Source organism: Oncorhynchus keta, chromosome 33 (assembly GCF_023373465.1).
Source record: "Oncorhynchus keta strain PuntledgeMale-10-30-2019 chromosome 33, Oket_V2, whole genome shotgun sequence".
Classification (NCBI taxonomy): Eukaryota; Metazoa; Chordata; class Actinopteri; order Salmoniformes; family Salmonidae; genus Oncorhynchus; species Oncorhynchus keta.
In genome coordinates this window covers 25,043,477-25,055,772 of record NC_068453.1, presented here as the reverse complement: position 1 = coordinate 25,055,772, position 12,296 = coordinate 25,043,477, and the positions used below count along the sequence as shown (strand labels likewise).

Genomic DNA, 12,296 nt, shown 5'->3' with positions numbered 1-12,296 from the left:
AAATGAAAAGGACGACAAGCAGGCATTAGATTGTAGCATTTGATGCATTTTCAAATATAATTAGCCATCAATAGATGAAGGGTTAAAAGGTGACGACGCTTTGCGCCTGTGAATGACTATCAGTGCTGAGTGATTAACCCAAAACGCTGGTGTTTTGTTATTGTATTATTTAAACAAGGCATTTCGTTCAGGTTTCTTCTGTGATAGCAATGCGCATATTGCGCAGTTTCTCTAGAGACAAATGATATCAAGCCCGAACTGTTCGATGTAGTAGGGAGTTGTAGTTTCCAAAAGGCCAATATTCCTTAGTTTAGCATGGAAAACGTGGCATTTACCTATAATGACCATAATCCATTTCATGCCTACTTGTCCATCTGTGTTTCTTTTAGCTTGCCTCATTAAAGAGACAAGAAAGCTCGTTTGAAAAGGAGAGCAGTTGCTTCACGAGGTACACTACACAACCAAAAGTATGTGGACACCTGCTCGTCAAACATCTCATTCCAAAATGATGGGCATTTATACGGACACATTGCTGCTACAATACAAACATCTCATTCCAAAATGATGGGCATTTATACGGACACATTGCTGCTACAATAGCCTCCACTCATGAAAAACAGCCCCAGACCATTATTCATCCTCCACCAAACTTAACAGTTGGCACTATACATTCAGGCAGGTAGCGTTCTACTGGCATCTGCCAAACCCAGATTTGTCCATCGGACTGCCAGATGGTGAATCATGATTCATCATTCCAGAGTCCAATGGCAGCAAGCTTAACACCACTCCAGCCAACGCTTGGCATTGTGCATGGTGATCGTGGGCTTGTGTGCGGCTACTCGACCATGGAAACCCATTTCATGAAGCGCCAGACGAACCGTTCTTGTGCTGATGTTGCTTCCATAGACAGTTTGGAACTTGGTAGTGAGTGTTGCAACCGAGGACAGAATGTTTACACACTATGCGCTTCAGCACTCCTGCTTTGTGTTCTTGTGTGGCCTACCACTTCGTGGCTGATCCGTTTTTGCCCCCAGACATTTCCACTTCACAATAACAGCACTTACAGATGACCGGGGCAGCTCTAGCAAGGCAGAAATGTAACTGCCTTATTGGAAAGGTGGCATCCTATAAAGGTGCCACGTTGAAAGTCACCGAGCTCTTCAGTAAGGCCATTCTACTGCCAATGTTTGTCTATTGAGATTGTGTGGCTGTGTGCTCGATTTTATACACCTCTCAACAACGGGTGTGGCTAAAATAGCTGAATCCACTCATTTGAAGGTGTGTCCACATACACAAAAGTATCTCTACCTGAAATTGACAGTTGGTATTCAGCAGTCAAAAAAGTATGCCTTGTTTTACATTGAAGAAATACTCAAATTGTGATTTTGTCAGACAGCAGCTCTATAGAGGTGAGATGACTTGGAATGAAATAGTCATCAAATAAAACAAATGGAATATACCAAACTGAAATATTGCATTGAAGTAAAATAATGTGAATAAATGGTTAAGTGATAAGCAGCCACTACCATCATGTACATTTTATTCAGTTTCATTATGTGTTGTTATTATGGAACCTGAAATCATGATTTCTTTAAATAGTCCAACTGAAACCTAGCCGAACTTACAAACCCAGATCGCTGCGCCCTAACGACTATGGGTTTTCAAAATGTGGATGACCCACTAACATCTATAAGAAACCTTTCTATTAGAGGGGGCATGCTGGCAAAATATAGCCTTACGAAATTAACCCTTTCATGCACGGTTGTGTAAATATACATGCCTAAAATAGCAGCAGCACTAATGTTAAATAAAACACGTTGCTTTACATTTTTTCATGTTTGATATATATAGATATATATATATATATTACAATTTACTGTATAAACACCAGGAACATAGAGTAGTTCTTTATCTTTATTGCTTGTGGTGGCTGTCCATGCAAACAAAACAGCCATCAAGCGTGTTAAACAGTGATGTGTTCAGCAAAAACGTTTCCTTCAAGCACATATTTATCCAGACTACCTACAGTGTTCTGGATAGCTGCTGAAAGGCAACCGTGAGCAATGCCTGTCAATACCATAGCTAGCTTCAGTAGTTAGCTAGCACTTACAACCGTTATCTGGCTACTGTACAGCTGAGTACCTAACAATGGTTACAATGCCTTGAGCTCAAAATACATGCGGGGAGAATAAAACATGGCTATATTAACGATTAATGACTAATCTAGCCAACTGTCCACAGCCTAAGTATTTATAGATTTCCATCCATCATATGATGTCTTTAACATATCGTTTGCATTGTATTTTATCACCAAAGCTGCACTATAAATTAGCCATCTAATTTCTTGCCACGCAGGTCAAAATGATCAGTGCGTTATTCAGCAGGAGCATGTGTCAGCTAGCGGTAGCCGGCTAGCAAGCTAACTAACATGTTTCAACTCATTACTGAAGATGCTCTGTATTCTATGCAATTAGCCACCTCACCACGTTCTTAGTCTTACTTACAGTTACATAGTGTTAGCTACGTTAAGAAAATGTGAAACAAAAAATCAATTCCAGCCCGTTTTCTACCTCTTGAAGCTGACCACGTTGAAGGTGTTCGGAAATGCGAACTTTCCAGCTGTAGCTAGCAAGTCCAAAATGAGCGGAAGCAATGTGTGCTTTCTCTATTATGGAGGTAACCAACCCACAATTAATTCCCCTACTACAAACGCAAGTGATGATGCGAGGCTGGTCCAAATTTGATTGCCTGTCGCTGCTAGTGTATCCGCGTTAATAAGAAGAAGAATATTTTCGCAGAAGCGTCGAAAACGGATGCGTCACATCCCCTCTCCTCCCACGTGGGGCGCTCATTGAATACGAAAACATGAGGGTAAAATCCCAACTCAATCACAGATTTTACAGGTTAGTGAGATTATATGTCCTTGTAATTTATGTAATATACCTAATATGCAGAGTGCAGACCATACATCTTTTGGAGGAGAAAATCATGCATTTAGGCTACAGGGAAATTGGCACTATAGTCTGGCAGTGCCAATGTCCATATATTATCATTTTATAACCCACATATAACCACATATACAGCCCTCCTACCATCCGTTTTTGGATCAATCAAGAATCATAAATCATTCAAATGTGTAGAAATCAACTTTTATAATGCTTATCTACTTGTATTTTGACAAAACCCACAAATCAACTATTCTCAGATGGTTCAGTGAGGTGCAACGTTTGGTGGTATTAACTGAACAGCACCACTGTTAGATTTACAAGTCACATGCCACCAGTTACTAGTAACCAATTATACGGACGACAGTGGCATTTTCTAGTCTAGATTGACTTCAATTGACCAGTAGAGCCAGCCAGGCTACATACCTCCTTTAAATAGCCTGGATCACATTTGACACATTTACAGTAGATGAGGCTACACATTGACGGAATTTACCCTAATTTTCTCCTTCTTATCTTGTATATCATGGCCTATGACTTTCACTTCCAAATACAGGACAGACTATTTAAAACAGAAAGAGAGAATGGCCCCGTCCTTTATCATCTGTCGAGACCATTCAGATAATAAAAGCACAAAAGTCAATAGACCATTGGTGTTCAAGCTGACGGATTTGGGAGAATCAGACTGAGTTATTTAGGCTTGGCCTATTGTGCTGTATGTTGACCTGTGAATCCACAAGCATTGCATACCGAACAGTTCCACACTCTCCCATGTCTGTGATGGTTCAGGGTTGGGAAGAGGAGCACACACACACACGTACACAGACATACACAGGCAGATGAAGTAGACCTCCCTCACAAGCACACACCTTTGTAAAAGGAGGACGGACAGCTCACTGCTGTCAATACCATCAGTGGCTGACGGTAGTCACTGATAAACAATTGCAACCTACCATCACGCAAGCAATGTCGCAATAAATTTACATTTTGTTCTTCCTTGTCACCATCGTTTTCTGGAGAGTGGAGAATTCTAACCCATGCACTCTTGATCCTGTGCATGAAATGGAGTGGGACTGCTGTCGCTGTGTGCACTCAACCAACACACAGATATTCAGAGCAAATAAAACCAAATGCATTTGTAATGGTGACTAGTGATCCACCCTGCATTAAAACAGAATTTACCCCAAGTACATTTATCATGGGGATGTATATTGTCCCTTGGCCTACTCCCTGTGTGGCACTATACCAGGAGCCCCTCGTCCAGTACTATGCAAAACACAGAGGGCCTTCCCAGCCTTGAGAAGTACCAAGGTGATCTGGCGGGTACTGTGTGCTTGAGTTCATTGCTTTAAATGTGGGTCACCCACAATATGGGTCAGAGATTCCTCTATGCACACCCGGTGGCTATTTCAAGCATTGATTCAAACCCAATCCCATTAAGCTCTCCACCTGCTGCCCTAGCTGCAAGGCATAAGGGGGACCTGCCACTCCAAAAATAGCCTTGAGGCAGTTTCTGTTGTTTTGGCATCAGAGTACGCCACTGAATCATAGCTTTTCAATGTGTTTAGGGGCCACGCTCAGAATGACTCGCCATAAACCATATAAGACACAGGCGTCCTAGAGCTTCATTATGGGCTAACAAGGAGATTTAACTTCAAGGTTATTGACAAGCCAGGCTAAACACAGGGCTATGTGGCAGTGTAAACTGATACTACTCAATGGGCTGTATTTACATATTGTAACCATGGTGAAAGCAGAGTAATGAAAAGTAGTCAAAACAAGTGGGAGGAACTAATGCCACAGCTTGAATGCTCATCAGTCAAATATACACTGAATATACAACAAATTAGAAACACCTGCTCTTTCCATGACATAGACTGACCAGGTGAATCCAGGTGAAAGCGATGATCCCTTATTGATGTCACTTATTACATCCACTTCAATCAGTGTAGATGAAAAGGAGGAGACATTGAGACATTGATTGTGTATGTGTGCCATCGTGAATGGGCAAAACAAAATATTTAAGTACCTTTGAACAGGGTATGCTAGTAGGTGTGAGGCCACTGGTTTGAGTGTCTCAAGAAGTGCAATGCTGCTGGGTTTTTCATGCTCAACAGTTTCCCGTGTGTATCAAGAATGGTCCACCACACAAAGGACATCCAACCAACTTGACTGTGGGAAGCATTGGAGTCAACATGGGCCAGCTTCCCTTTGGAACGCTTTCGACACCTTGTCCATGCCCCGACCAATTGAGACTGTTCTGAGGGCAAAATGGGGTGAAACTCACAGGAAGCTGCCGAGGGCAGGACAGCTCATAATAATGGCTGGAAGGGAGTAAATGGAATGGCATTAAACACATTAAAACCATGTGTTTGATATATTTGATACCATTGGCTCAAGTCAATATCATGAGCCCGTCCTCCCCAATTAGGTGCCACCAACCCCATGTGGTGCAACTCTAACTCAGGTTGGATTTCAACATGAGTCAGCTCCAGAGTTGCTACGCTAGTAAACTATTCTACATTTCAGCAAGAATCTAAAAATCTTCTTTGCCTGGCCCTTCACTAATATGTTGTTCTTTTCAAATGGATGCCAGTTTATTTCACTAAGTAATACTCTAGTACAGCTTTAACCATAATCTTGCTTTGCCCAACTCACCTCTCAGGGCCAAAGCCAGCTTGGATGCGGGTGGCGCTGTATCGCTGTGCGGCCGTCTCATGCCCGTGCCCATGTCCATGCCCATGGGGGCTGAGGCGGAAGAGGTGCTCCGCATCTTGTGGTGAGGGGTTGGAGCTGGGACAGGGTAGCTCTGTGTCCCCTACGATCCTCCGGTAGTCCATCTGGTGGCTGTCTCGCTCTCCATCCACCCCAAAGTGTTCGTAGCCGTATCCCTCCATGTTGGGTCCAATTGCCAAGCTCTCTTGCTCCAGTCTCTCACTCTTGTCGGTGACCTCACCGTTGCACTCTGACCCTCCTGTCGGTGACGTCCCTCAAGTGGACTCAAGTCACGTAGGGACTGGGTGTTCCTGAACCGGGCTACCAGCTCAAAACAATTCCAACAGAACAGAACGAATTAGAACGATCTCAGCCAACCAACCAGACGAGTCAAAGGAGCTGAGGACCTGAGTTTGAAAAACAGAGCTACTTGTGAGAGACACAACACATTCTCTGGTTCAACACATTCTTATCTTGGTCTCATAGCTCCAGTGTTGTCTTTACCGTCAACTTTGTTTTCGAATCCCAGGTCAGATACAAAAATACTCAGAGAGATATGAGAGAGAGAGAGAGAGAGAGAGAGAGAGAGAGAGAGAGAGACAGAAAGAAAGAAGGTAGTTATGTCCCTCCCTCCCCCGTCTCTGTGCAGGGTGCACCTGCAAACCAACCCACAGTGTCCGCTAGGCGTGTCAGGAGAGGGTGTCACCGTGGTAATGCTCCTGCCTGGATGGCGTCGTCGTGGAAATGATGCCGGAGAGGCTTGTCGTCGTGGAGTCGTTGCCGTCCCAACGTTCCCCTTGTCCCTGTGAGAGAACTAATAGTCACTGACCTGAAGGGAGATTGTGGTGGGAATGGGAGGAGTGAGATGGCAGAGAGATATGGCCCAGACTAATAGAGGGAGGGAGAGGTGGATAGAAAGAAAGATAATGCCTGCAGGGATAGAGGAGAAGCAGAATGGGATACTCAGTGTGTTTTTGTCCAGTCGAGTGCTGCTCTATGAATCTCTCTGCGTACAGCTTAACCCTGTTTTCTGTCAGTGGCACACGTCGCTTTCACAAAGAGGATTGGGGAATTAGAATACAGTGGGCTGGAGATACATGCAGGAGGCAGAGAGGGCACTTAAACACACTCCAAATAGACTAGCACTGTCGCCAATGTGTGTGTGTGTCTGTGTGTGTGTGTGTGTGTGGCCGTGGGACAAACCCACAGTAATATAAAATAATTCCACAAACTGCTTGAGATAGTACCAAAGTATGGCCTTGAGGAGGATGCCTGGCTTGCCCTGGGCACAGACAGGTTCAGGGAGGTACAAACAGTGCTCACAATGCACCACAGGAGAGAGTGTAGCTAACACAAGGGTGACAGCTTCTTACATAGCCCCTGAAATACTCCTCAAATGTTCAGTACAATCTACAGTATATGCACAGTACAAACCATTCTGCTCCCAAAAACGGTGTGTGGATGTACCTTTAAATAGGCCAGTCTGAGGCCTGTACTCTTAACATCTTCCAGACAGGGTTTTACAAGCTTACAAAATAGAATGTTAAAGGCTCATTTGACATGGAGCTTGGAGCTAGCTATAGCAACAACCAAGGTAGTGGGTTCAATTCCAGCATGGGCCCCACATACCGTGCATTCAGAAAATACTCAGACCCCTTGACCTTTTCCAAATTTTGTTACGTTACAGCCTTATTCTGAAATGGATTCACATGTTTTCCCCCTACACACAATACCCTATAATTGCAAAGCAAAAACAGCATTTTAGAAATGTTTGCTAATAACAATGGAATTATCAGATTTACATAAGTATTCAGACCCTTTACTCAGTACTTTTTTGAAGCAAACTCCCTCCAGTCTTCTTGGGTATGACGCTACAAACTAGACACACCTGTATTTAGGGAGTTTCTCCCATTCTTCTCTGCAGATCCTCTCAAGATCTGTCAGGTTGGATGGGGAGCGTCGCTGCACAGCTTTTTTCAGGTCTCTCCAGAGATGTTACATCAGGTTCAAGTCCGGGCTCTGGTTGGGCCACTCAAGGACATTCAGAGACTTGTCCCGAAGCTACTCCTGTGTTGTCTTGGCTATGGGCGGCAGCGTAGCCTAGTGGTTAGAGCGTTGGACTAGTAACCGGAAGGTTGCGAGTTCAAACTCCCGAGCTGACAAGGTACAAATCTATCGTTCTGCCCCTGAACAGCCAGTTAACCCACTGTTCCCAGGCCGTCATTGAAAATAAGAATGTGTTCTTAACTGACTTGCCTGGTTAAATAAAGGTAAAATAAAAAATAAAAAAATGTGCTTAGGGTCATTGTCCTGTTGGAAGGTAAACCTTCGCCTCAGTCTGAGGTCCTGAGCGGTCTGGAGCAGGTTTTCATTAAGGATCTCTCTGTACTTTGCGTTAATTTTCCCCTCGATCCTGAATTGTCACTCAGTCCCTCCCGCTAAAAAACATCTGCACAGCATGATGTTGTCACCACCATGCTTCACCGTAGGGATGGTGCCAGGTTTCCTCCAGACATAAAGCTTGGCATTCAGGCCAAAGAGTTCAGTCTTGGTTTCATCAGACCAGAGAATCTTGTTTCTCATGGTCTGAGAGTCTTTTGGTGCCTTTTGGCAAACTCCATGTTCCTTTTACTGAGGAGTGGCTTCCGTCTGGCCACTCTACCATAAAGGCCTGATTGGTGGAGTGCTGCAGAGATGGTTGTCTTTCTGGACAGTTCTCCTATCTCCACAGAGGAACTCTGGAGCTCTGTCAGAGTGACCATTGGGTTCTTGGTCACTTACCTGACAAAGGCGCTTCTCCGCCAATTGGTCAGTTTGGCCAGGTTGCCAGCTCTAGGAAGAGTCTTGGTGGTTCCAAACTTCTTCCATTTAAGAATGACGGAGGATCACTGTGTTCTTGGGGACCTTCAATGCTGCAGACATTTTTTGGTATCCTTCCCCAGATCTGTGCCTTGACACAATCCTGTCTCGGGGGCTCTGCGGACAATTCCTTCGATTTCATGGTTTGGTATTTGCTCTGACATGCACAGTCAACTGTGAGACCTTATATAGACAGGTTTTTGCCTTTCCAAATCATGTCCAATCAATTTAATTTACCACAGGTGGACCCCAATCAACTTGTAAAAACATCTCAAGGATTATCAATGGAAAAGGGATGCACCTGAACTCAATATCGAGTCTTATAGCAAAGGGTATGAATACTTATGTAAATAAGATATTTCTGTTTTTTATAAATTTACAAACCTTTCAAAAACCTGTTTTCGCTTTGTCATTATGGGTATTGTGTGTAGATTGATGAGGGAAAAAATTATTTAATCCATTTAGAATAAGGCTGTAATGTAACAAAATGTGAAAAAATTCTAAGGGTCTTAATACTTTCTGAATGTGTCGACAGAAAGTTGCAATGGGGAAAACATCTCTTAAATGGGCTCTTCTCTTCATTTGTAAAAAACAATGTCAGAGGAAGAGGCTGAGAAAGAGAAAGGGAAAGAAATAGGTACCAGTGAGAAAGAGGTATCTCCCCATCACCCCTTTCTCCCACTCCAGACCTGGTGTCTGAAAGGGGTCAGGAACAGGTGACTGAGTGTTTGTGACAGTTGCTCAGACTCGAGGACGGAAAATCCTCTTATGCTGCCTGTGGAGAGCATAGCAACGCCCCATCCTTGTCCGTGCAGTCAACCCCTCCATGGAACCCTCTTTTCGCAGCTAGGTCAACACTGGAGCCGAAGCCTAACGCGAGATCAGCACGCTTGTTACTGTAAACTTTTGTGGAAATCACACACTGCTATCTATGTGATATGCGTCTCAATTCAAGTTCAGATGTGCTCCTCTGTGTTGTTTACCTCGAAAGCATATATACAAATGCACGCACGCACACACACGCACGCACACACACACACACACACACACACACACACACACACACACACACACACAATGGCATAGGGAGTTGGGTCACTTTAGTCCATTATCTGTACACCGTCTTTGTGACCCTTCCGCTCATGTATTCATGTGTGTGAACCCCCGCACACATGCACTGGATTACCATAATGTTAATGGGTTTCATGTGCAGTATGTGGCAAGGTGGTGTTGGCCGTACCCCTTTCCTGCAGTCAGTGATCAAAAGCACCCTTTTTGGTCTCATGTGTGGAATGTTTTTAATTATCAATTTGTAAGTCGCTCTGGATAAGAGCGTCTGCTAAATGACTTAAATGTAAATGTAAATGTATTATTATTTATTTATTTTTACAACAAAAATCCAGTGTTTTCTATGTCAAACAGTTGTATTATATTTCAGTCTTCTAACGTAGACACTGGCAGTGGAGAACAGGTGCAGGTGGTAAGTGTAATACAACAAACATGGAACAATACCACACAGGAGTAGCATCTTGACATGAAACACAAGCAATACTGCCTGGGGAAAGAACCTAAGGGAGTGCCAGATAGAGGGGAGGTAATAAGTGAGGTAATGGAGTCCAGGTGTGCCTCATGAAGCACAGGTGCGTGTAATGATGGTTGCCAGGACCGGTGGGTAGTACACCGGGACTCCACACCAACCTTTGGAGACCACCCTTGAGGAGAGAGGAGCGGCGATGGAGCTAAAGAAGACCGGTGGGTAGTACACCGGGACTCCACACCAACCTTTGGGGACCACCCTTGAGGAGAGAGGAGCGGCGATGGAGCTAAAGAAGACCGGTGGGTAGTACACCGAGACTCCACACCAACCTTTGGGGACCACCCTTGAGGAGAGAGGAGCGGCGATGGAGCTAAAGAAGACCGGTGGGTAGTACACCGGGACTCCACGCCAACCTTCGTGGACCACCCTTGAGGAGAGAGGAGCGGCGATGGAGCTAAAGAAGAACGGTGGGTAGTACACCGGGACTCCACACCAACCCTTGGGGACCACCCTTGAGGAAAGAGGAGCGGCGATGGAGCTAAAGAAGACCGGTGGGTAGTACACCGGGACTCCACACCAACCTTTGGGGACCACCCTTGAGGAGAGAGGAGCGGCGATGGAGCTAAAGAAGACCGGTGGGTAGTACACCGGGACTCCACACCAACCTTTGGGGACCACCCTTGAGGAGAGAGGAGCGGCGATGGAGCTAAAGAAGACCGGTGGGTAGTACACCGGAACTCCACACCAACCTTTGGAGACCACCCTTGAGGAGAGAGGAGCGGCGATGGAGCTAAAGAAGACCGGTGGGTAGTACACCGGGACTCCACACCAACCTACGGGGACCACCCTTGAGGAGAGAGGAGCGGCGATGGAGCTAAAGACGACCGGTGGGTAGTACACCGGGACTCCACACCAACCTTTGGGGACCACCCTTGAGGAGAGAGGAGCGGCGATGGAGCTAAAGAAGACCGGTGGGTAGTACACCGGGACTCCACACCAACCTTTGGGGACCACCCTTGAGGAGAGAGGAGCGGCGATGGAGCTAAAGACGACCGGTGGGTAGTACACCGGGACTCCACACCAACCTTTGGGGACCACCCTTGAGGAGAGAGGAGCGGCGATGGAGCTAAAGACGACCGGTGGGTAGTACACCGGGACTCCACACCAACCTTTGGGGACCACCCTTGAGGAGAGAGGAGCGGCGATGGAGCTAAAGAAGACCGGTGGGTAGTACACCGGGACTCCACACCAACCTTTGGGGACCACCCTTGAGGAGAGAGGAGCGGCGATGGAGCTAAAGAAGACCGGTGGGTAGTACACCGGGACTCCACACCGACCTTTGGGGATGTTACGAATCCCTTTTGGCCCGACGGTCTAGGGGGGATGGTAATGAGACCCGTAACATAACTCATGCAAATTATTATTGTGACAAAGTAAAAGTGTGAACGAAATAACCACGACAACAGAAATCTACCGTCAAACTCTAGGTTTATTTATAAACACATGGTAAGGGGGGAGCAGGAAAAGGGGCTGAGCTGGACCCAAGGAAAGAAACAATAAGTATTCAAAAACACCCCTAAGCTAGACTAGCCTACTTTAACAACAGCTAACTAACTAACCAAAAATACAGTGGGTGGTCCGCCCAGTTCTAACTAGTGTATTTAACAAAGTTCACCTACGGGTAGTGTATGCCCATGGGCGACTTGTCTTGGTTTCCCCCTTTTCCCACCAGCAACAAACAAACACCATAACCAAAAACAATACTCACAGGTGATGACAAAGTGCTATGGAGGTGCTTTAAACAAAAGAGAGGTTTAAGACACAAAGCGAGAGTGAAACACAGAGACCTACAGACATGGCATTTACAAAGAGATTGAGCTGAGCTGAGCTGAGCTGAGCTCTAGAACAAACAAATGATGGGGTTTTTAAACCATGGGGAAGGAACTGTGATAGGTCAGGAAATAGGAGGAGGTGTGTCTTCTGATTGATGATTGATTGGGGAGTGATGATTTTCACCTGTGATGTGAGAAGGAGAGAAAAGAAACACACACACAGGATACACACAGACACAGGATAACTGTATCCGTAACACTCCCACCCTTAAAAGAGCAACCCTAGGGGTTGCGACTACAGTATTTCAATGAATACTCACAACAAAGCAACAACCTTGCTAAACATACAGAAATCATTTTCACACACGAGACAAAGCATCTGCCAACACATTATCGTTAACAAAAAAC

At 45.3% G+C, this 12,296-nt stretch overlaps 1 protein-coding gene across 6 annotated transcripts in view; it reads right to left on the bottom strand.

Moving 5' to 3' along the window:
* The window catches only part of LOC118365999 (inosine-5'-monophosphate dehydrogenase 1b), a 37,413-nt gene extending 31,238 nt beyond the window's left edge, over positions 1 to 6,175 (bottom strand). The window contains exon 1 of one of the 6 annotated variants that reach the window (XM_052492571.1): positions 5,604 to 6,175. In XM_052492571.1, coding sequence (XP_052348531.1) covers positions 5,604 to 5,842 — 239 coding nt within the window. In that variant the 5' untranslated portion in view covers positions 5,843 to 6,175. Of the gene's footprint in view, positions 1 to 2,504; positions 2,828 to 5,603 lie in introns of those variants that run through there. The other 5 variants (XM_052492572.1, XM_052492574.1, XM_052492573.1 and 2 more) reach the window with 5 other exon arrangements.
* Positions 6,176 to 12,296: the final 6,121 nt, after the last annotated feature.